The sequence below is a fragment of the Arvicola amphibius genome, chromosome 1, assembly GCF_903992535.2.
Source record: "Arvicola amphibius chromosome 1, mArvAmp1.2, whole genome shotgun sequence".
Taxonomy (NCBI): domain Eukaryota; kingdom Metazoa; phylum Chordata; class Mammalia; order Rodentia; family Cricetidae; genus Arvicola; species Arvicola amphibius.
The window spans coordinates 47,247,739-47,270,067 of record NC_052047.1 but is presented as its reverse complement, the minus strand read 5'-3'; the positions used below and the strand labels follow the sequence as shown (position 1 = coordinate 47,270,067).

The 22,329-nt window shown below is 38.6% G+C and overlaps 1 protein-coding gene across 2 annotated transcripts in view; it reads left to right on the top strand.

Annotated features, from left to right (window-relative positions):
• Rbpj (recombination signal binding protein for immunoglobulin kappa J region) overlaps positions 1–22,329 on the top strand; it is a 74,034-nt gene that overhangs the window by 24,909 nt on the left and 26,796 nt on the right. For both annotated transcript variants that reach the window (XM_038340175.1, XM_038340166.1), the window contains exon 2: positions 13,304–13,342. Coding sequence is in view for 1 of the 2 variants with exons in the window: in XM_038340166.1 (XP_038196094.1) it covers positions 13,304–13,342 (39 nt within the window). In the remaining variant the exon portion in view is untranslated. The remainder of the gene's footprint in view (positions 1–13,303; positions 13,343–22,329) is intronic.

Below are 22,329 nucleotides of genomic sequence, written 5' to 3'. Positions count from 1 at the left end.
CCTTCCCTTCTGTCATGTGGGTCCAGGAGATGCAACTCAAATCATCAAGCTTGTCACAGCAAGCACCTTTATCTCCTGAGCCACCTCACTGGCTCTTGGCTCTTGTCAGACTTTTGTTTCAAGGACATATGTAGGTACTGGATTATAGAAACCTAAGTTCTAATAATGTCAAGCTGGGAAGCCGATGAAAGTCTGTGTATTTGTTGCCAAGCTGCTGTCAGGCTCCAAAGCTTGCAGGTAGCTCAGACAGGTATTAGTGAATGCACTGTCTTATCTGGAAAGAGTTAGATATTAACTAGAAGATCATGTTTTCTTGTTTCATTTTTGTCTGCTGTTATGTATTTTGTCTGTTGTTATGTTTGCCCTAATAAATATTCAGAGATACATCATTATAAGACATTTGTAACATTTACTAGTTATAATTTGCTCTTTCATTTATGTAAATGGAACATAGAGTTAAATTTTCAAGGAAACCCTCATTTATTTTTTCTTTTGATATATAAGGAATGGTTCATTTAACAAGTGTTTCTTTAATTCAAAAGGTAAAGCTCAGTGTTTAAAAAAATGTCAGTGTTAAAGGTGTTTGAGAAGTTAGAATTTCTGTTTCCATAAAGATTTATATAGCATTTACACATTTTCCTTGGATTAGTAAGTACCTGTGCTTCATAAAAGCACATACTTACTTTATAGACTTATTGAGAATGTTGGTAAATATTTCTAAGTAAATAAAGCTTCAAAGTAGGAAAGTGTCAGGGTAAGTATATTTTACTTTTTATCTAAAATAAAATTATGCTTCCTAGAAAGCAGTAAACAGTAAAGGTTGAAGACTTCTGATGTTGTTTCACAGGAGTGCATTTGTTTTCTATACTAGAGAGTTGGAAAAAAGGGAAGGATTCTTTGTCAGGAGACAGAGATAACCAACATAACTCATCTTTCTCTGCAAGTTCTTAGAAATTGAGCTGAAAGATAGGGTTTCTTCTCTGAGTTGTGTATGATGTACCCCTTAGGAGTACTGTTTTGAAATTGTAGACGAATAAGTAATTTCCCAGCCAGTGGATTAGTTGCCCTGTTAATGGTGGTGGTTGTGGAATGCTGGCCTCTGAGCACTAATAACTATCATCTTCATCAAACAGCTGTGACTACTTTCAAGCCTCAAGATGGGGCTTCCTGATGTTTCTTTATAGAAGAACGGAGGGAAGATCATCAGAAACTTACTTGGGATTCCAGCCGTTCCTTCCTCCATCTCAGTCCCAGCTGCATGTGTCTTAAAGCCTGGGAGCTAGAGTATATAAAGGTGGAAGGCTGTCTAAAGGGGAGACACCATCTCTCTGTGCTGCTATGGAGAAGTTATTATGCATGCTGGCATTGGACTTTACTATTGTACAGCTGTTTAGGGGTTATCCTCATTCTTGTAAGTCACTGCGTGCCCATCCTTTATAAGTAAGTCCAAGAAACTCACTGGTTTGCCAATTTGGACTTTGGAGTCATGCTTTAGACTACCATTGGTTGACTTTCTGGTGGAATAGACATTTGTTCAAATTTCTCCTCAGCTGTTGCCTACACAGGAGTGTGCAAACATTGTTAGTAGGGAGATAGTGAGATAGTGAATGCTGAGAGCATATGTGTTTGGGGTTTGGAAGAGTTCAGTTTGTTTCTTCTTTTCCTCCAAATTTCTCCATAGTCTAGCTGTCTCTTGTCTCCAGATGATGCCCCCTTTCAGTAGCATTGCTTAGCTTTTCAACATGAAGATCACCATGTTCTGCTTCATGATACTGGAAGCTATGGCATTTGCATCTTCAGAAATATGTCCCTTTTCTTTGGTATCATCTTGTGTATTATTTCAGTGAGCGTGTCCTTTCTGGCACACAGCTGAAGACAATAAAGTATAGTCTAACTTAATGGGTTCGGTGATTAAACTCAACAGAACTCCGTCATCTTTAAGATAAAAAGAGCATACTCCTACTGGGCAGTGGTGGTGCACGCTCTTAATCCCATTAGAGATTCCACAGAGATCTACCTGTCTCTGCCTCCCTAGTGTACCACCACCACCACCTGGCCTAATTTTTTTATAATTTATTTATCATTATTTTATGTGTTTTGCCTGCAGGTGTGTCAATGTGAGTGAGCCAGATCCCCTAGAATGGAGTTATAGACAGTTGTGAGCGCCCATGTAGGTGCTGGGAATTGAACACAGTCCTCTAGAGCAGACAGTGCTCTTAACCTCTAAGCCATCTCTACAGCCCCTAAAAATACCTTAAAAATATTTATTTTTGCTTATTCAATTTTTTTTGTTTTTACATCCCAACCAAAGTTTGCAGTTCTCTTTCCAGTTCCTTCCCTTCCTCCCTTCTACCCCTCTCTACAAAAGAAATTTTAAGATAACACAACTTTTAAAGTGTTCTGAGTAAGTGATGATGTTGTCATTAAGGCACAGTTTTAACTATGCTGGATTTAATTTCTTTTAAAGATAGTACTGTTTTAGATGTTTGGATATAGGATAACTCAAAAAGGACTTATTCACAGAACCCAGTTGATAAGTGGAATATGTTGGGTCAGGTCACTTTCTGTGAAGGAAATAAGGGAACAAGAAAAATTGGCACTTCTGAAAAATTCAGTGATGAAGCATGATTAATAAAAACTCGAGAGAGAAATTGGAGTTCAACTTGAAGATCTGAAAAACAAAACAGCCAGCCACTGACTCTTACCTTGACCACAGTTCGAAATGGTGATTCTGCCCCCAGGAATCTCAGAATGATACTGTGTGTTGAGAGCTGTTTCCTCCCGTTTTATAATCCTCACTAGGGCTGGGATTAAAGGTGTGTACTATTGGGATTAAAGTCATGCCCCACTTGGTTTCTACGGCAACTAGTGTGGCTACTGGGATTACAGGTGTGTGTCACCACTGCCTGGTAGTAAGCCTGATCAGTGGGGCTGTTTTACTCTCTGATCTGCAAGCTTTGTTTATTAAAATAAAAATAAAATGCCACTATGCAGTGAAGCTGCTCTTTTGTGAGCTGTCAAACTGCTAGGACATGAGGAAAGGACAGATAAACAGGAAGTAGATGAGCTTGTGTTCTTCACAGTGCCAAACTCCTAGCTAAGATGAGCAAGTACAGTTTTCATTGGTGATGAAGCCAAGTTCTCATACAGCCAGAGGGGCTCAAGTGCCATGAGCCCATTATGGGGAAGCTGCAAAGAAATACCATGAAACGTCAGGTGACATTGCTATTCTGTTAATACAGAATCTTTAAAAACTGTGACTGTAAGAATGCAACATTGGAAAATAGTCGTTAGGGAGAGCACAGCTGCCCCTCCCCCCCTCTCTGTACTCATGATTATTGTAAATTGGGAATCCTGGGGCAGAACTGTAGGGTGGCAAGACGAGATAGAATTCTTTTTCTATCTATCACAGTAGTGGGGATGAAGGTGATGGTAGCAGTTGAGCAACTAAATTAACTAAAATTATTACTTTAGCTTTATTAAGATTTCTATGTTCATATTCCTGTGAAAAAGCCTGTGGGTGAGTGACAGAATAGAGTCACTGGGGTCAGTGACTGAATAGAGGCAGACAGCATCCATAGCACGTCCACAAGAGGGTGAGGGGCAAATCTATCCATTTGAAAATTTCACTAGCTCCCTCTTCAAAAGTTTTTAATCCTAGCCCTAGTTCCCAAACTTATTCTGTACCCATTAACAGATCTTATTCTGTTAATTCCCATGGTCCTGTTCCTGGTGAATAAGTGTTTACAAAATAAGTACATTTTTAATGATGGGTAAATTTTTATAATAAACACCTATCTTATCATGGGGTAAGAGTCCATTCTCTTATTTGATCAATGTTTGATTTTCAGATTGAATGACAAAATATTTGAAAAGGTTTCTTGTTTTTGAAACAGTCTTTGTTTCTACAGATGCATTATTCTTATGAGTTAGATGCTGGTGGTCTGAAACAGCAGTTCTCAACCTGGGGGTCGGACAGCCCTTTCACAGGGGCCACCTAAGGCCATTGGAAAACACAGATATTTGCATTACCATTCATAGCAGTTATGAAGTAACAGTGAAAATAATTTTATGGCTGGGGATCATCACAGCATGAGTATTAAAGGATTACGGAGAACCACTGGTCTGAAGGCTAGAAAGTCTTCAGTCCTGACAGAAAGTGCTGCGCTCCTTGCTATGCATGTGCTTTGCTTATGTTAACCCATGCATCACACTGATTCAGCATCCCATTTTACAAAAATGGAGACTGAAATTATAGAATAACTGAAAACACTGGGAAAACAAGGTCTTTGCAGCAAAATGTAGTAACTGGAGCTTTTTTTCACAGTGAAAAGATAGCCAAGTATGAGATTATTTATAGGGAAACTGATCTTTTTTTCACATCCCACAGAAGAAAAACTAAACTAAAACATTTCCATATTTGGTATGGACAGTTGTCATTTTTATGGCTACTGGATTCTCCATTACTTTTCTGCTTCCTTTGACTTAGTGGCTCTGGCACTCCCCAAAGCAGTCCTTTTCTCCTGTCTTTTGTTGTTGCTCTCTTGGCTCTAGTGCCTCTGTTTCTTTTCCTGTATCTTCTCTTTGTACTCTCTAGCCCCACCCATCCCATTACTTACAATTTAAACAAACAAAAGACTTTGCTCTAAATTCTTCCTGTAGATGAATACTGTGAACATAACTGAGGTCACAGAACCAGGCAGGTCAAATGAGAAGTGAGTATACCAACAAGAGGCGGTCATGAGGATGCTAGGAAAATACCATAAATCTTTAATGCTAGAAGATTGACCCACGACAGAACATCTCCCATTTGTTTGTTTGTTTGTTTGTTTTTGCCGGTCTGTCTTGGTGTGTCTTTTGCAACTTTGGGTGCAGAAAGAGGAAGCTGAAACTCCTGTCTCCTCCAAGGTCTTGTGTCTGGTGTTTTGATGGGAAGAAGGCAAATGGCCTTGGGTTCTTGGACTAATAGGATTATTCTCAGCTGTACAAGAACCAAACCAAGGACCAGTGGAATGTCTTATTCTATTTTATATGTATTTCAGTCAGAGTTTAATGTGGCTAAGACAAGCTTATAATACTGTTAGTTTGTCTCAGTGTACATGTCTGCTTTAAAACTTGGGCAGCTTAAAAGGATAGCCTATGGTTCCATGTCTGGCTTATTGTGGAGACAGTATTGTCTTTGTTTCTAGGCTTCTTGCAGTTATTTAGAATTTGTATTTGACTAACTATTAAAGCCAGTACCACAGTCATTCCTCTCCCCCCCCCTCCCCATTTATTTAACCAGATGCCAGTCTTCATATTTTCCAACTGAATTACTATAATTGATCCTTGGAATGCAGTTTTCATTTACTGACAAATGCTTTATTGGTTAAGAAGAGCTCCCCTCCCCCCAAAAAATATTGAACAAGATACACGGGGTGGTTGATACAATGGGAAAAGCAAATGAACATTATCACAAAGAGAAAAAAAGAACATTTTGGGGCAGAAAAACTAAAGAGAAACAAAGAACATGGCTTCCTTATAGACTTTATGTGGGACTTTCTCATTGTCTATGCATGATTTGTAAGTAGAAGTTGGGGGATAGCTGGGCTGGAGAGATGTCTCAGTAGTTAGGAGCACTTGCTGCCACATTTGGTGACTCACAACTGCCTATAACTCTAGTGATAGGGGATTTGATTCCCTCTTCTGGCCTCTTTGAGAGCCAGGTGTACATGGTGCGCATACATGCACATATACAAAACACTCACACATAAATTAAAAATAATCTTTAAAAAGATGTAGGGGAAAGTTCTGCTTTGTAAGTTAAAAATACTACCAACTTTGAGGAGTGTTGATGAAGCTTAAATGAAAGTCCATGTAAAGATAGATTCTCTCTGTTGCTTTTCTTTCTGTTTACTCTGCTGTAAGAGGCCAAGTTAGGAAACAGTGGGAGGAGATAACAAGGAGAAATTCATCTAATCTTAAAGCGGCAAAGAATGGAGATAAAGAATTAATAATGGCCTTTGTCAGTAAATTGCTGTTGTAGAAGTGTTGGGTGTTCTTGTTCGTTCTTTTCATGTACTAACCATGTGAATTTTTGCAAAAAATCCTGTTTAGAAGTACTTCCTTTTATGTCTTCATTTGAGAACACTGAACCTGTAGTTGCTTTCTTTTGTTTTTTGTTTCTTTTTTGAGACAGGGTTTCTCTGTTTATTTTGCCTGCCCTGGAGCTTTTTTAGACCAGGTTCGCCTGGAACGGAAGTTGCTTTCTTGTTCTAGGTCATGCTACTAGTTTGTACTGGAGTTAGCACAGAGCCCTTTCCATGACCAACAATACCACATCAGATGGCACTTTCAGGTCTGCACACTGACTGCCCTACTCTCCCACAGAGATTATCTTTCTTCTGTCCAGAGAGTGAGAGGATAGGAAAAGGCAAGTTTTTAGATTAGCAAACCATGGCCAAAATTCCTAGAGGCACATGGAAAAAAGCAGTTCATAAGATGAAGTAAATTTTCTGAAGAAGTTATTAACAAGTTTATGAGCAGAATCTCTTTAATTTTTTTATTTAACATGTTTCTTTATTGAATCTTGGGAATCTCACATCAGTCACCCCAATTCTGCTCACTTCTAGTCTCTCCATGTCCCCCCCACCACAGCCCCCCAATTGAAAATTTAAAAAAAAAACCGAACAAGCAAGGAAGCAAACAAAAAAACAAAAGAAAACAACAACAACAAAATCTCTTCTCCATCTTTCCCACCTTCTCCAACACCTCTTCATTCATCCTGGTGGCATTAGGAGCTTTGGTGTGTCACATCATATACCCTTTTGCAGTCAGCTTTATTTGCATGTTCATCACAACGTGTCACTGGTTTGGCCTTTGGTTTCTGGAACAGTCTCATTGCTGTATTCTCACCAAAACTCCTCTCGGATATCTGGCGGCTGCCCCAAGTCATGGAGATCCTGTGTCTTTAATGCTTAAGTTGTATTGTATTTCTACTTATGGAAATGTTAAAGTTTTCCATGAATAAGGACTTGAATAATGTTTTTGTAGTCTGGCAAAATTCTTTCAAGAATGGTTTGAGTACCTTTCGTCTTGCTGGATACCTCCATCAAACTGAAGATAGACAAAAAGAAAATCTCACATCCTTTGTAATACATTGTAGAACAAATGGGATTTTTATTGTTGACACTGATAATTGTGTGTAAGTCTTATGTAGGTGTGTTATGTCTATACTCATAGAATGATTTAAAAATGTGTACCTCATTCGGGATTAATGCTCCATATTGTGTATGTGTACAATCATACATGGGAACTGCTATGTAACCAGTGGATTTCTCACTATACATGCAGTTTGGAGATTCTTTTATTGATGTAGATAATGTTTCATTGGATATCTTTATGAATGTCTTTACATGGACCAAATAAAACTACCTGGATGTAAATTTTTAGCATCGAAAGTCTAGGTCAAAGATACACATCTTGAATTAGAATAGATACTGCCAAAGTGTCTTTCAAAAGATTACCCATATTTAAACGCTTAACTGTATGATAGTTTGCTTCTCTGCATATATCCCAGGCCTGGGTATTAAGCTCTGTACCTACAGCAGTTACTATGTAATTGAACTAATAATATAAAAGTTGTGGCAAGAAACTGTCCACAAAGCCTGTTATGTACCATCTCCACGAATAGTTTCTGACAGTTTTCACAACCAAATTATGCAGTCAGCAGAGTCAGGCCAACAACTTGATGAAACGGTGATTACCTCTCTGGGCCTGGCCTTTTGTTCTGCTGTGATACCAGTTCTCTGAATAGTCTAACGATTATTACAGTAGTCACCTGGATACCTCAAATGAAAACATTGGGTATATATATATGTGTGTGTATATATATATATCTGTGTGTGCCTATCATATGTATGTGGATCCATACATACATATGATAGGCACACACAGATGATCCTTGAATCATATGAAGATTAGATGTCAGCATCTTATTTTTCTCTTAAACACTACGGTGAGTAGTTCTAGAAGTGAGAACATTCCTCTACATGGTTACTGTATAGTAATCAAAATTCAGAAATTAAAATTGATTTTATCTGTTTTGCAGATACTGTTAATTTTCTAAAGTTTTCTATTGTTGAAATACATTGCAAACTATATGTTTCATGCTCCTGTTTTTTGTGTCTTTAACTGGGTCAGTTTCTTATTTTGTCTATTTCAGAATTTGAATTTGTTCCTCATGTTTGGATTCAAGCTCTACATTTTCACCATAGTAGTATAAAAATGATAGTTTCTTAGTGCTTTCTATAAGTGGCATTCAGCATGATTTTTTTGTTGTTGTTTATTTTTTGTTTTTAACTCAGTCTCATTCAGTCTTTCTCTTTCCTTTATGGGGAACTGGCTTTCTGGGCATGAACCCAGGGTTTCATACATGCTAAGTACACATCCTGCCACTGAGCTACACTCTGCTTCATTCAGTGATATAATTGGAGGAGTTTTCCTAGATTATGATAAATACTTCTTTTTGAGGCTACAAATTTGAAGATTTTCATTGTAAGGGCATACTTTTTTTTAAGCCCCCACCTATCCACCCCTGCCACAAGAACTTTCACTAACCTCCTGTAGAGATACTTGCAGAGTGCAGTTGAGGATGATGGTCTTAAGCATATATCTCTTTCCACTCCAGTGCATTGACACAGATTGCTGGCAAGTTGTTAAAAGATGTTTGTAGTTGTTTTAAATTCAAAGAGCAAAAGTAGAAGAGTTTTTTGTTTTGTTTTAAAAATATTTATTTACTTATTTATTATGTATACAATATTCTGTCTGTGTGTATGCCTACAGGCCAGAAGAGGGCACCAGACCTCATTACAGATGGTTATGAGCCACCATGTGGTTGCTGGGAATTGAACTCAGGACCTTTGGAAGAGCAGACAATGCTCTTAACCACTGAGCCATCTCTCCAGCCCCAGTAGAAGAGTTTTTAAAAATTAAGAAAAAAGTGCCTTTTAAGTGTTCTGCACAGTCTGCATAATAAGAAGGGTGGCATGCCTTCATCTGTTGGATTCTTCTTCCTGTCTTTGTCATCAACCCAAGGGATGCTTGTTCTATTAGGAATGTTCTTAGTAAACATGATGGTTCAGGAGGACCTTGATCGTCTTGATCATATTTGTTATATTACCCAGAACCAGTGGTTATACTGAGCCAAATTCTAGCACTGTTGCTTTTAAATTGACTTTTAAGGTAAGACCTGATTCAAAGTAAGTTTGAAAGAGGCTAACACACCCTTCTCTAGTTGGAGCCTAGGATCAGATAGCCAGGGTATTGAGATCTCTCTATACTATAGCTCTCCATGAGTATCTTTCTCAAAGGATACATGACTTAATAGGCTGTTTTTTGCACCTTTAGGTAAAAAAAAAAATGAGTAAACTGTTTAAAGATAAATCACATGTTTACTTAAAATGTATTTTTAAGGCCGGGGATATTACCAGTTGGTAGAGTATACACAAAGAAACTTTTGCTTTTATGAATTATGAATATGAATACATTAACATATCTCACTGTCCATTTGCCCTGATTTTGCCAAAGTTCCATAAGGGCATGAGTTTGTTTAGTACCTTGTGTCCATTGATGTTTGGGCATACCTGTACTTGGTCCCTAGTAGCTGCTCAATAAATAACTGGTGATGGACAAATCTGGTGCAAACATTACATGTGCTGATGCTGGTGACCTGTGGTTTCCCATCAGTTACCGAGCACCTTCCCAGTCGGTACTGGCCTCATTTGTGTTTTATGCCATTTGTTATCACAGAATGTATACTGATGTATATCATGTAGTCAGTTTCTCTTACTGGTTGTTGGTCAATGCCTTGAAGATGTGAATTAGGCATCCCTGTCCAGCACTTTCTTTCTCTTAAGTCATTGTTCAGAAACCCCAGTGCTTTATTATAATTTAATACTGTTTATAGAAGTTTGGGTTGTAATGTTTTCTACTTTCTCCTGCAAGTAATTTGTTGGTATTAGTTGCATTGAATTCTTTTTAATCCCATTTCAACATGAAGCAAACAGTAAAATTAATAAAAATAGAATTACTTTAAGCCCTAGGATCCCATTGAGAGATTTCCCCATGTTTTACGCCTGTTTTTTAATTCATTAATATTCTTCCAAAACCATAGTGCTATTGCCCAACATTGGCTTAGTGGTATGATTACTAAATTGTTCTGTACGCATAGCATTTTTTCTTGTTTTTTGTTTTTTTCTCCTTTCTTGTTTTGATATTTGAATTGGTTTGGTTTTGCTTTTGTTGTTGTTTTTAATGGGCATTATCTTTAGGCCAGAAAAGATGTTAAGATGCTGAGATTCGGTAACTTTTACCCTTTTTGTACATTTGTGGTTGTACATTACCTTAAAACATTGGTGAATATAGAAAGAAGGGGATCTGGTGTGGGAGGAAACTTCTTACCTCTCTCAGCAGAAAGGAAGTATGTGCAAATGGAATGGGTTTACAGGTTTCTCTATTAGAAATTCTAAAGGATTGGAGGCTATACAAGAAAAACTTAGCACTTCGTGCCCAACCCCCTTGGGTTTTGTGTGGCTTAACGTTATACAAATCTTATGCCTGCTGTCAACTCTGCAAGGTTGTATATGAGTCAGTTCTTTTATGTATGGAAGAGACTTTTTTCCTTTGAGTTATCGTCTATGTTTTTACAATAATTCCTCCTCTTTGGCGTAGATCCCTGAGCTTTGAGGGGAGGGAGTTCATAAAGACATTGCATTTAGGGTTGAGTGCTGCACATTGTCTAATTTGTGAGTCACTGTGTTAATTACCATCTAGAAGAAGCTTCTTGTCCCTAAACAAGAAGCTATTTGTAAGTGATATCTCCTGGGAGAGGAAAAATCAGTGTTCTCTAGTGGAGTCTTCCGGAGTATATCATGTAGCTTGGGCTACATGAGAAGCGGGTACGTGTGAACTTCAGAGTTAGAAATGTGAACTGTTATATATTTTATTGGATTTTTTCAGAAAACCCTCTCCAATAAATGCAGCAGTGGCATATCCATTAAAGAAGATCATGGTTGCATGCAACTATGATTGGATCTTTATTTTATACCAAGCATAACAGCAAGGTTGAATGATGTGTGTTTTTTGTGTAAAATGTTACCAGGCCCATCAGGCTCCTTTTTTGTTTGTTTGTTTGTTTGTTTGGTTGGTTGGTTGGTTGGTTGGTTGGTTGGTTTTTCAAAACAGGGTATCTCTTAGTAGCCTTGACTGTCCTGGAATTCTCCTTCTCTCTGGCCTTCAGCTCAGAGATCCTCCTTCCTCTGCCTCCTGAATGCTGGGATTCGAGGTGTGTTAAACCACTGCTGCCCATAAAATATATTTTTAGTTAAGATATAATTATATCACTTCCCTACCCTCCCAATTCCTCTCCCTCCAACTTCTTCCTTGTCCCCTTCCTCACTCTCAAATTAGCAGACTCAAATTTCCCTGATTATTTATGGTTTACACACATACATACACATCTCTACACATGTATGTATGAATGTATGTATGTATGTATGTCTATAATGTAAATACGTGTGCAAGTATATAAATGCAACCTTCTGAGTTGTTTTTGTTGATTGTGAATATATGTTTTCAGGGCCTGACACTTTGCACTGGACAACCAGTTAGGAGTCTCAGCCCCTGGGAGAAGCTAATTCTCCCAATCAACAGTCATCAGTTGCTTGTGGTTCCTTCTCTAGGAGTGTGATCCCATAAGATTTCCCCCCTTTGGTGTTGTCATGTCTTGATATTGTCATTATTTAGGCCTTGTTTATGCATCCATTTCTGTGAGAGACTTTCACAGAAGGCTTCCTGGTGTCTGACTCTTAAAAAATCTTTCTGCCCCATTTTCTGAAATGATCTTTGAACCATAGATAGAGGAGCTGTGACATAGATGTGTCCTTCAGGACTAGGTTCCCTACAATCTGTGATATGGTTTTCTGTGATAGTCTCTATGGTGAGAGATGCTATATGCTTATCTGTGGGTATATACTTATAAGTGTAAGGATAAAATTTAGAATATAGTTACTGATTATTCAGCAGGCAATTGTATTGCATGATCTTTTTTCACATTTCTTATGGGGAGCAGGCGTGATGTTATATTAGCATGCTATATTGATATTGTCATTGACATGATCTAGTGAGTATTTATAGAAGGGGTGGGTTAAGTACTCTGACTGATATTTACTTGTTAATCTAGTTTCGGCAGAATTACATTGTACCTAGGAATAAAATTAGAATTAGAATTTTTAGTGCAGTGATTCTCTTACTACTTTATCATATAATTAACTTTTGTTAGATCCCGAAGAGTACTTGCTGGTTTAGAATATTAGATTTGGTACACGGTGGTTATTAAAATATTTTATTTTATTCCCCATTTTTTCTATTTATAAAGTTTTTACTATTTTAATATATCAGTAGACTTTGGTAATTTCTCACTTGTTTCTGTAAGCTATATAAACTTTGTGGTTTTTGCAGCGTGCCCTGTCTGAATCAGCTCCCATTTATTGCACCGACATGACATAATGGTGCATTTGATTACAATCTTTGGTTTAAAAAAAATCCTCTGTGGAAAAGAATCCAGGAGCATATTTTTGCCTTATACTCTGTAGCTGTAATTCATGAGTAGTAATCAACAAAAATAATTCTATTTACGAAATCTTGGAGTTCTAATGTACAGCTTATGACTTGGTTCTCTCTTTCCACTATGTGGGTTCCAGGGATTGAACTCAGCCCATCAGGCTTGGTAGCAGGTGCTTTAATCCATTTCACCTCAGGTCTGAGTTGTTTTTCTGTAAGATGCTTCTAAAGTTTGATGTTGACCTCATTTGATCATGACTCAGTAGATTTGTAAAGTGTGCCATTAGTTTTTTGTTTTGTCTTTAGATTTATTATATGTGTATGAGTGTTTGCCTGCACATATGTATTAGTACCACATTTATGCCTGGTAGCTAAGGAGGTCAGAAGACTTTGGACTCCCTGGAACTAGACTTACTGTTGATTGTGAGCTGATGTGTAGGTGCTAGGTATTGAATCATGTCTTCTGCAAGAGCAGTAAGAGTTTTAACTGCTTTGCTAATCTCTCTGGCCCCACTGACTGCTATTGTTTTTAAGAACCTTGTATTGTGTGTTTGTTATTTCTGGGCACAGATGATAGTTGGGATTTCTCTATTCACTGTTCATCGAGATTGTTAAGTCATAAGGGACACTTTCTGGTGCCTTATAACTTACTGTGGTATCTATCAGACAGCTTATTTACTTTATTTCTTTAATTGTTTTCCAGGAAGTTTGGTGAGCGGCCTCCACCTAAGCGACTCACTAGGTAAGCATTATACTAGCATTTAAACATTGTGTTTGGAGATTCTGTCATTTTAAACACTAATATGAATAGCTCTTAGAAATCATCCAGATATTGGTAATTACATCTTGATCTTATTTCCACCCCTCTACTTCCTTCTCTCTTAAGGGGAGAAAAATAAGACTAAAAGAATATACTTTAAAAATGAAAAGGTGAAGTCTTTTTAGAAACCTATGTAATAGATTGTGAAAATAACAGCTGCAGCTGTGTTTTACCAATCACACTTTGATATTTAAGGCGAGAGTTGAGAGATTGCATAGATGCTTTTTGAAATGAATATTTCTTTTTCCCATTTTAAAGAAAACCTAAGATTCACTAATGTTCATGATATACAGTGTTTTAGCTATGTAACTTAATTTCTCAATCATATTTCAAAGAATTAATTTAAAACTCATAAAAAATTTATTGGGTTGATAAATAAGGAAACCCAGTGGTCTTAGACCCAGTGTTGGCCTTTTCTTCCTTCTAATTAATCTTTTAAGACAGAGGTGTTTGTGTGTGTATGTGTGTTTTCTTTTGAACCTAAACTGGGCCCCATTTCATTATTGCTCTGCATCCTTTCATCTTCATAATGCATCATGTCACTGTAGACTTCGGAGTTCTAGCCACATCCTTCTGGTTCACAGTGATGACTGTTAAGGCTGTTTATTACCAAATAATTACTACTATTAACATATTTATTAAAAACAATTGTGGGCCGTACACTGTGGTGCACACTTTTATTCCATATTGTACTCAGGAGGCAGAGGCAGCCAGATCTCTGTGAGTTCAAGGCCAAACTAAGGCAAGGCCAATCACCTAAGTCCCACACCAGCCAAGGCTTTATAGTGAGGCCCTGTCTCAAGAAAGAAGGAAGGAAAGAAGGAAAAAGGGAGGAAGGGAAAGGAAATTGTATTTAAGAATGATGAACATTGGGCTAGTGATGGAGGACTCTCATTGGTTAATAAAGAAACTGCCTTGGCTTTTTGATAGGGCAGGATTTAGGTGGGTGGAGTAGACAGAACAGAATGCTGGGAAGAAGGGAAGTTAGTCTGACTCCATGCCTCTCCTCTCTGAGACAGTCGCCATGAAGTCAGCCACCAGGTCAGGCATGCTGAATCTTTCCTGGTAAGACACCACTTCGTGGTGCTACACAGATATTAGAATGGGTTAATCAAGATGTGAGAATTAGACAGTAAGAGGCTGGAACTAATGGGCAAGGCAGTGTTTAAATGAATACAGTTTGTGTGTTGTTATTTTGGGGCATAAGCTAGCCAGGTGGCTGGGATCCGGGCAGCAGGAATGCTGCCCGCAGCTCCTCACTACAGGCTAGATGGCTCAGAGGTCTTGTAAGAGCACTAACTGCTCTTCCAGAGGTCCTGAGTTCAATTCCCAGCAACCACATGGTGGCTCACAACCATCCATAATAAGATCTGGCACCCAGTTCTGGCCTGCAGGTGTAGATGCAGACAGAACACTGTATACATAATAAATAAATAAATAAATCTTTTTTTCTCTCATTTTTTTATTAAAAATTTCCATCTCCTCCCCTCCTCCTCCCCCTTCCCTCCCCTCCCTTCCACCCATACCCCCACTCCACCCCTCTCCAGGTCAAAGAGCCATCAGGGTTCCCTTCACTATGTTAAGTCCAAGGTCCTCCCAGCACCCCCTAAGTCCAGGAAGGTGAGCAACCAAACTGACAAGGCTCACAGTTGAGCCCGTCCATGCTGTAGAGTTCATGCTCATCACCGTTGTCCTTGGTTTCTCAGTCCTCCTCCACCGTCAGCCACACTCAGAGAGTCCGGTTTGGTCCCCTGTTCCATCAGTCCCATTCCAACTGGACTTGGTGGTCTCCCGTTAGATCTGTCCCACCGTCTCAATGGGTAAATGCACTCCTCACATTCCTGACTTCCTTGCTCATGATCTCCCTCCTTTTGCTCCTCATCAGGACCTTGGGAGCTCAGTCCGGTGCTCCTGTGTGGGGCTCTGTCATTTTCTCCATCCAATGCCAGGTGGAGGTTCTATGGTGATATGCAAGATATTCATGAGTATGGCAATAGGATATGGACATTTCTGGCACCCTCTCCTCAGCTGCCCAAGAAACTAGCTGGGGGCGTCTTCCTGGACACCTGGGAACCCCTCTAGAGTCAAGTCTCTGCCAACCCTAGAATGGCTCCCTTAATTAAGATATATAATTCCTTGTTCCCATATCCACCCTTCCTATATCCCAACCATCCTATTCCCCCAAGCTCTTCCCATCCTCCACTTCACACTTTTCTCTCCCCATCCCACCCCACCCCCGTGTTCCCATTTTTTTGTCCGGCAATCTTGTCTACTTCCAATATCCAGGAGGATAACTATATGTTTTTCTTTGGGTTCACCTTCTTATATAGCTTCTCTAGGATTTTTTACGAATTATAGGCTCGATGTCCTTTATTTATGGCTAAAAACCAATTATGAGTGAGTACATCCCATGTTCATCTTTTTGGGCCTGGGTTACCTCACTCAGGATGGTGTTTTCTATTTCCATCCATTTGCATGCAAAATTCAAGATGTCATTGTTTTTTACTGCCGAGTAGTACTCTAATACGTATATATTCCACACTTTCTTCATCCATTCTTCCACTGAAGGGCATCTAGGTTGTTTCCAGGTTCTGGCTATTACAAATAATGTTGCTATAAACATAGTTGAACAAATGCTTTTGTAATATGATTGGGCATCTCTTGGGTAAATTCCCAAGAGTGGGATTGCTAGGTCCTGGGGTAGGTTGATCCCATATTTCCTGAGAAACCTCCACACTGCTTTCCAAAGCGGTTGCATAAGTTTGCATTCCCACCAGCAATGGATGAGTGTACCCCTTAACTCCACATCCTCTCCAGCAAAGGCTATCATTGGTGTTTTGATTTTAGCCAATCTGACAGGTGTAAGATGGTATCTCAACGTTGTTTTGATTTGCATTTCCCTGATTGCTAAGGAGGTTGAGCATGCCCTTAAGTGTCTTTTGGCCATTCGGACTTCTTCTGTTGAGAATTCTCTGTTCAGTTCAGTGCTCCATTTTTAAATTAGGTTAATTAGCATTTTAAAGTCTAGTCTCTCGAGTTCCATATATATTTTGGAGATCAGACCTTTGTCTGTTGCGGGGTTGGTGAAGATCTTTTCCCAGTCAGTAGGCTGCCTTTTTGTCTTAGTGACAGTGTTCTTTGCTTTACAGAAGCTGTTCAGCTTCAGGAGGTCCCATTTATTCAATGTTGCCCTTAATGTCTGTGCTGCTGGCACAGACATTAAGATCTGGCACCCAGTTCTGGCCTGCAGGTGTAGATGCAGACAGAACACTGTATACATAATAAATAAATAAATCTTTTAAAGAAAAAAGTTCTAGAAAATGCAGGCTGCCCTTACTGACAGAATACAGATGAGTTGTTCTTTCTAACTGGGGAAGAGCAGAAAGGATTTCAGACTCTGAAGGACGACTTTGGGGAACTGAGAATTTCTGGTGGTGGTGGTGGTGGTGTGGCGCACTCAGGCTAACACCACCATAAGGTATGCCGATTAGATCTCAGTAAAACTTTTGACATTTTAGTAACCTTTTTACATATTAAGATATCCTGGGAGAGAAGCATATCTGCTGTGGGAGAATTCCACTAAGCTTTATTTCTCTTAAAAACAAACAAACTGCAGATATCTTCATTGCTGATACAAACTTAGCAAAACCCTCTAATGGCAAATGCAAATTGAAAACCAGTAACCAATTCTGTGGTAAATTAGTTTATATTGAGTACAAACTTGGAATTGGGTTTTTTGTTGTTAATTTCTTTCTTTTTTTTTTTTTTTTTTTTTTTTTTTTTTTTTTTTTTGGTTTTTCGAGACAGGGTTTCTCTGTAGCTTTGGAGCCTGTCCTGGAACTAGCTCTTGTAGACCAGGCTGGTCTCGAACTCACAGAGATCCGCCTGCCTCTGCCTCCCGAGTGCTGGGATTAAAGGCGTGCGCCACCGCCGCCCGGCTTGTTGTTAATTTCTATACTAAAATTAGAGCCATCTGATACTTGGAAATTGTATTTTTTTTGTTTCTCCTTTGAAGTAATTCTGCTTTAGGAAAACAGTGTCTTATTTGGGTAAAAATATTTTAAGGAGTTGTCTCCACTGGGTATAAAGAGTATAATGTGGGGGCCATGTCTTCTCTTATAAGGAACTTCCTAAGCCTATCCTGGGCTGTTCTTTTGTTTACCAATGTAAACAGTTTTGGTGGGAGAATCTCTCATTGGCGACGGGGGAGTTCTTCCTATAAAATTTAAATTTTTAATTAAAAGCATAAATAAATGGAGTTAAGGACTATGGCACTATTCAGCATGACTAAATTTGCCTTTTTAAGAATTAAATTTACTGTGTGTGTGTGTGTGTGTGTGTGTGTGTGTGTACGTGCGTATGTGCTTGTGTGTGTGCATGCATATGTTACACTGTACTTGTGGAAGTGAGAAGTCAACTTGAGAAAGGAGTATCTTCTCACCTTCCTTAGGAGGGTCCCAGGGATAGAAAGCTACACAATTCTTTCAGAGATAGTTTTGCTAGTTTTTCCTCCTATAGCTGCAGACTAGTAGCTGCTAACTCATTCTTGCTAGAGTTTAACAGAGGGTCTCCTTTGTACGATTTGCCATGATTTTAAAAGTTATGTAATTGTTAGAATGACTGTTTGTTATTCTCTTGCTCAGAATATCTTTTGTTTTTATTTAATACTTTTTAGAGAGCCTATCTCCTTTTGCTCTTACAGTAACATTGCTCTGTTCTTAAAAATCCTATGTGTGAGACATACAAACTGTGTATTTTTGTTGACTCAAGCTAAGTCGATACCTGTTTTGAACAGTTTCTTAGTAGTCACTATTCTCTTTGTCTATTTAGTTTGTTATTGGGAAGGGGATGTCATGCATCAGTGGCACATGTCTGGAGATGAGAGGACAGCTTTCAGGAGTAGGTTAATCTTTTGTTAGGCTTGCAAGGCAGTCTCTATTTACTGAGTCATTTCCTTCACTTTCTCTATATTTTTACATAGTAAGATGCTACTCTTTTATATTTTTACATCGTAGGATGTTTTAATCCATTCTTTCTCCTAGTAAGACAATCTTGTACAAATGTGATTATAAACTTGATAAATATGCCGTGTGTGGCTGGATGAAACAGCTCTCACTTTGAAGGAATAACAGACAAGTTATACATATATAAATTTATGAATATATAAAGTTATAAAATATAAATGACCATGACTCAGAACATTAATATAGGTCTTTCCAAATACAACATTCCAATGTGTTCCCCGCAACCATCTCTAATGAGATCTGTTGCCCTCTTCTGGCCTGCAGGCATACATGGAGCAGAACACTGTATTCATTAAAGAAAAATAGTAGGGAGCTTCATTTTGTGAGTGCAAAATGGAGCTCGAGGTACCCATCTTGGATCAGTACAATCTCAACTTTTCTTTCTTCAAGTCCAATTTTGAGAACAACAGAAAAAACAAAAAAGTTGTTAAGGTTATTGTCAAGTATATAATATAATTTGCTGATTTAAGGTATATATCTCGTGTGTGTGTGTGTGTATAGACACACATACACATACATTGTTTTGTGACTTCTGTTTTGAAATGTTTAATTGTTTTATTGCTTAATAGATCAGCAAACTTTTAAGTGCTCTTGGTGAAAATTTCATAGACCATGTACTGGCCTTCAGCAGATAGTTCTTTCATTTAAATGTTTTTATTTTTCAAGAATTTCATGTGTACATAGAATGTATTTTGATCATTTTCCCTACCTGATTCTTCCCAGATCCTTCACTCACTCCAGAGTTTGTTTTTAAATGAAGAATAATCCATCCCCTCTTATCCATGAGGATGATTCCAAGACCCCCTCCCCCCAGTGGATTCCTGAACCTAAGGATACTACTGCATCCTCATGTGCTGTTTTTCCTGCATGCACACACTTAGGAAGAGACTAAAGGGGACAATTACAGTCAGTGTTTTAATAAGCTGTGGAAATTCTCGTCTTCTTAAAGAGTTGATGAGTACTAGTATTTTGAGATCTCAATGAAGGTGTACTGGTAAAATTGCAGAAAGCAGACCTAGATACAAGTAGACTGATTCTGGTCTTGAGCTCCTGTAGCAAGGTTTTCAGTTGACTTGACCTCCTTTTCTCCCTAAAAGACAGTAGGTGGTAGGTAACCTTTTATTGGAATATTTTTGACTTGTGGTTTTCAGCCTAGGTGACAGCCTCATTCCCCACCCTCTACCTCAGTCTTTGTGAGTATTAGGAGATCTTTTATTGGCATCTGCTGAGTAGAAGAAGGCAGATGTGGTGTCTTTAAGCATCCTTAAATGCAGGGCCTAAGTCTGCACAGCTGAGGTGTCTAGGATGTCAGTAGTGCAAGATAGAATCCCTGCTATATTTGGTGAACTATGTGTGGATTTTACTATGTGTGTTTCTTTGGAGTACACCATCACTTTTTTAAATGGCTTAATTTACAGAAAATAAGTTACTAAGCATTAATTGCCAGATAGCATTAATATTAATGATTAACATTCAGTTAGTACATTTTAATACTCAATACTCTTTTCTGTTGCTGTGGTGAACACCATGACAAGCAACTTGGGAAAGAAAGATTTGTTTTATTTTACATGTTTAGGAAGTTAGGGCAGGAGCTCAAGGCAGAAACCTGGCGACAGGAAATGAAGCAGAGACCATGGAGGAACTGACTTGCTTCTCATGACTTACTGAGCTACTTTTCTTACACAGCCTGGCCCACCCACATGATCTGAACTCTGAAGGATTAATAAAATACCCCACAGACATTCCCTCAGACCAGTCTAATGAGGCCTTTCCTAAATTTGAGGTTCCCTCTTTCTAGGCATGGCTAAGTTTGTGTCAAGTTGACAAAAAGTAACTGACATATTTTATTTATTATTATTGTTGTTGTTTTTGTGAAAGCTGTTTGGCAAATCCCTGTTGCAGACAACTGTTACTAATGATTACTACTAGACTCTAGTTACTATTCTGTTTGTGTTCTAAGTACTCAATGAAGGGAAAAAAGAAAAACTTAAGCTGCCTCATGCAGCCATAACACCGAGGTACTAATAGTCGCTTTTAGTACTAAACAGTTGTACAATGCCAAGCGCCTAGATGCAGGAGCTCTTAGTACGTCCTAGATGAAAAGATGGATAGGTGTGCTATCAGAAATAATTCTGTTCAAGTTTGATAAAATGCTCAGTAACACAACACTCCTAAGTCCTTTATCCACCATGCCTGCAAAGCTTTTGTGGAAGTCCCCATCCTGATTCTCTCCTGCAGCCTGTATAGTTAAGAGCTTGGAATGGCTTTTAAAAAAGAAAACAGTACTGATATCTGTAACTTGCTTATATGAATTGCTTGTCAGTAAGGAGTTAACTTACTTTGAGGTATGTTTTCCCTTCTTCCAGTAGCTTCACAGAGGAGAAAAACCTCAGATTCATTAAGTGGCAAAGTAAAGATTCAGACCCTGTTCTGTTTCATAGCAAAAGCTATTTCTTAGCCAGTTTACTACCTGTAAATAGTACAGCTTTGTCTTTGAGGTAGCTAAACTACCCAGCTTTGAGTCCTGACTCTTCTGTATCAATTCAGGAAAGTTACTCAACTTTTCCTCATTTCTAAGATGTGCTTGGTCATATATCATCCTCAAGGTTGTTGGTTATATTATTAATACTTGCTTAGAAAATTAACTAGCGCAGCCTCACTGCTCAGTGTTTGTCTTTTTCTCTGTGTAACAGTCCTAGCTGTCCTGGAACTAGTTCTTGTAGACCAGGCTGGCCTCGAACTCACAGAGATCCACCTGCTTCTGCCTCCCTAATGCTGGTATTAAAAAGGTGTGGGCCACTACCGCCCAGCTCAGTGTCAGGCTTTTAACAATGATATCTTTGTAGAAAGAATCTGTACCTCTCAAGTTCTTTTACTTGAAGCTTTTATAGTCTGTCTGAGAAGATAGGAAACCACAGCCTCATAAGCATTAGCAAATAACCATTGTGATATAACTGAGACTGTAAATATTAATAGAATTAATAGAATTCCCAAATTAATAGTTTGGGAAAATAGACTTGTAGTCAAAACTTTCCAAGAATATAGCTGCTTTTCAAGTTTCCTGCTTGAAACGTTTGTACAAATTTTGATAAGATGTTGGCTTTGTCTTGACTTTATGTTTTTATCTTGTTTTGTTTGTTTATGTTTTTGCCTTTTTTCATGTATGTTAGGAAATCTTCCTCAGTCTTCCACTTTATTCGTTTAGGCCAGGGTCCTTTAATCAAACCTCAAACTTGCTAGTATGACTGGTCTTACTCCAAGGATCTCTTGGTTCTGCCTTCAAGGTTGGAATTCTAGGTGGGTTATCATACTTACCTGGCATTTAAATGAATTCTGGGAATCCAACCCTCTTGCAAAGGTTTTAATCACTGAGCCACATTTCCAGCCCCCTTGTTTTATTTTTTGCCGCCCCCTCCCCCCCCAGTCTTACTCTCTGAACTATCAGTCACCTGCAATTGCAACATCTTTAATCCCTTGCTATGGCCAGCTTGTCCAGCCCCTGGTCATTTAAGGGCTTACTTCAGTGCATGATCTTTGATTCCCCTACTCCTTGACCTAGGTAGACACCATGTTTCAGCAATAGAGATCCATTCTCTTTGCCTACACTGTGGTATCACTTGCCATGCCTTGCAATCTAAAAGATTTTTTTCTCAGTAAGAATACATCATTAAGGTTATCTCATTTGACCCCTTTAGCCACCCAGAGCTAAGTGGGTTGTGTTAGCTCCTCTTTTCAGATATGAAAATAAAAGCTGGGTGAGGCTCGGTGGCATATCCAGGCAATTTCATATGCAAGTGACAGAAATATATAATTCCCTACATTTAATAACTTTTGACAGTTGACAGCTTAGTATTATCATTTGGGTATCCATCTGTTTGGAATGTA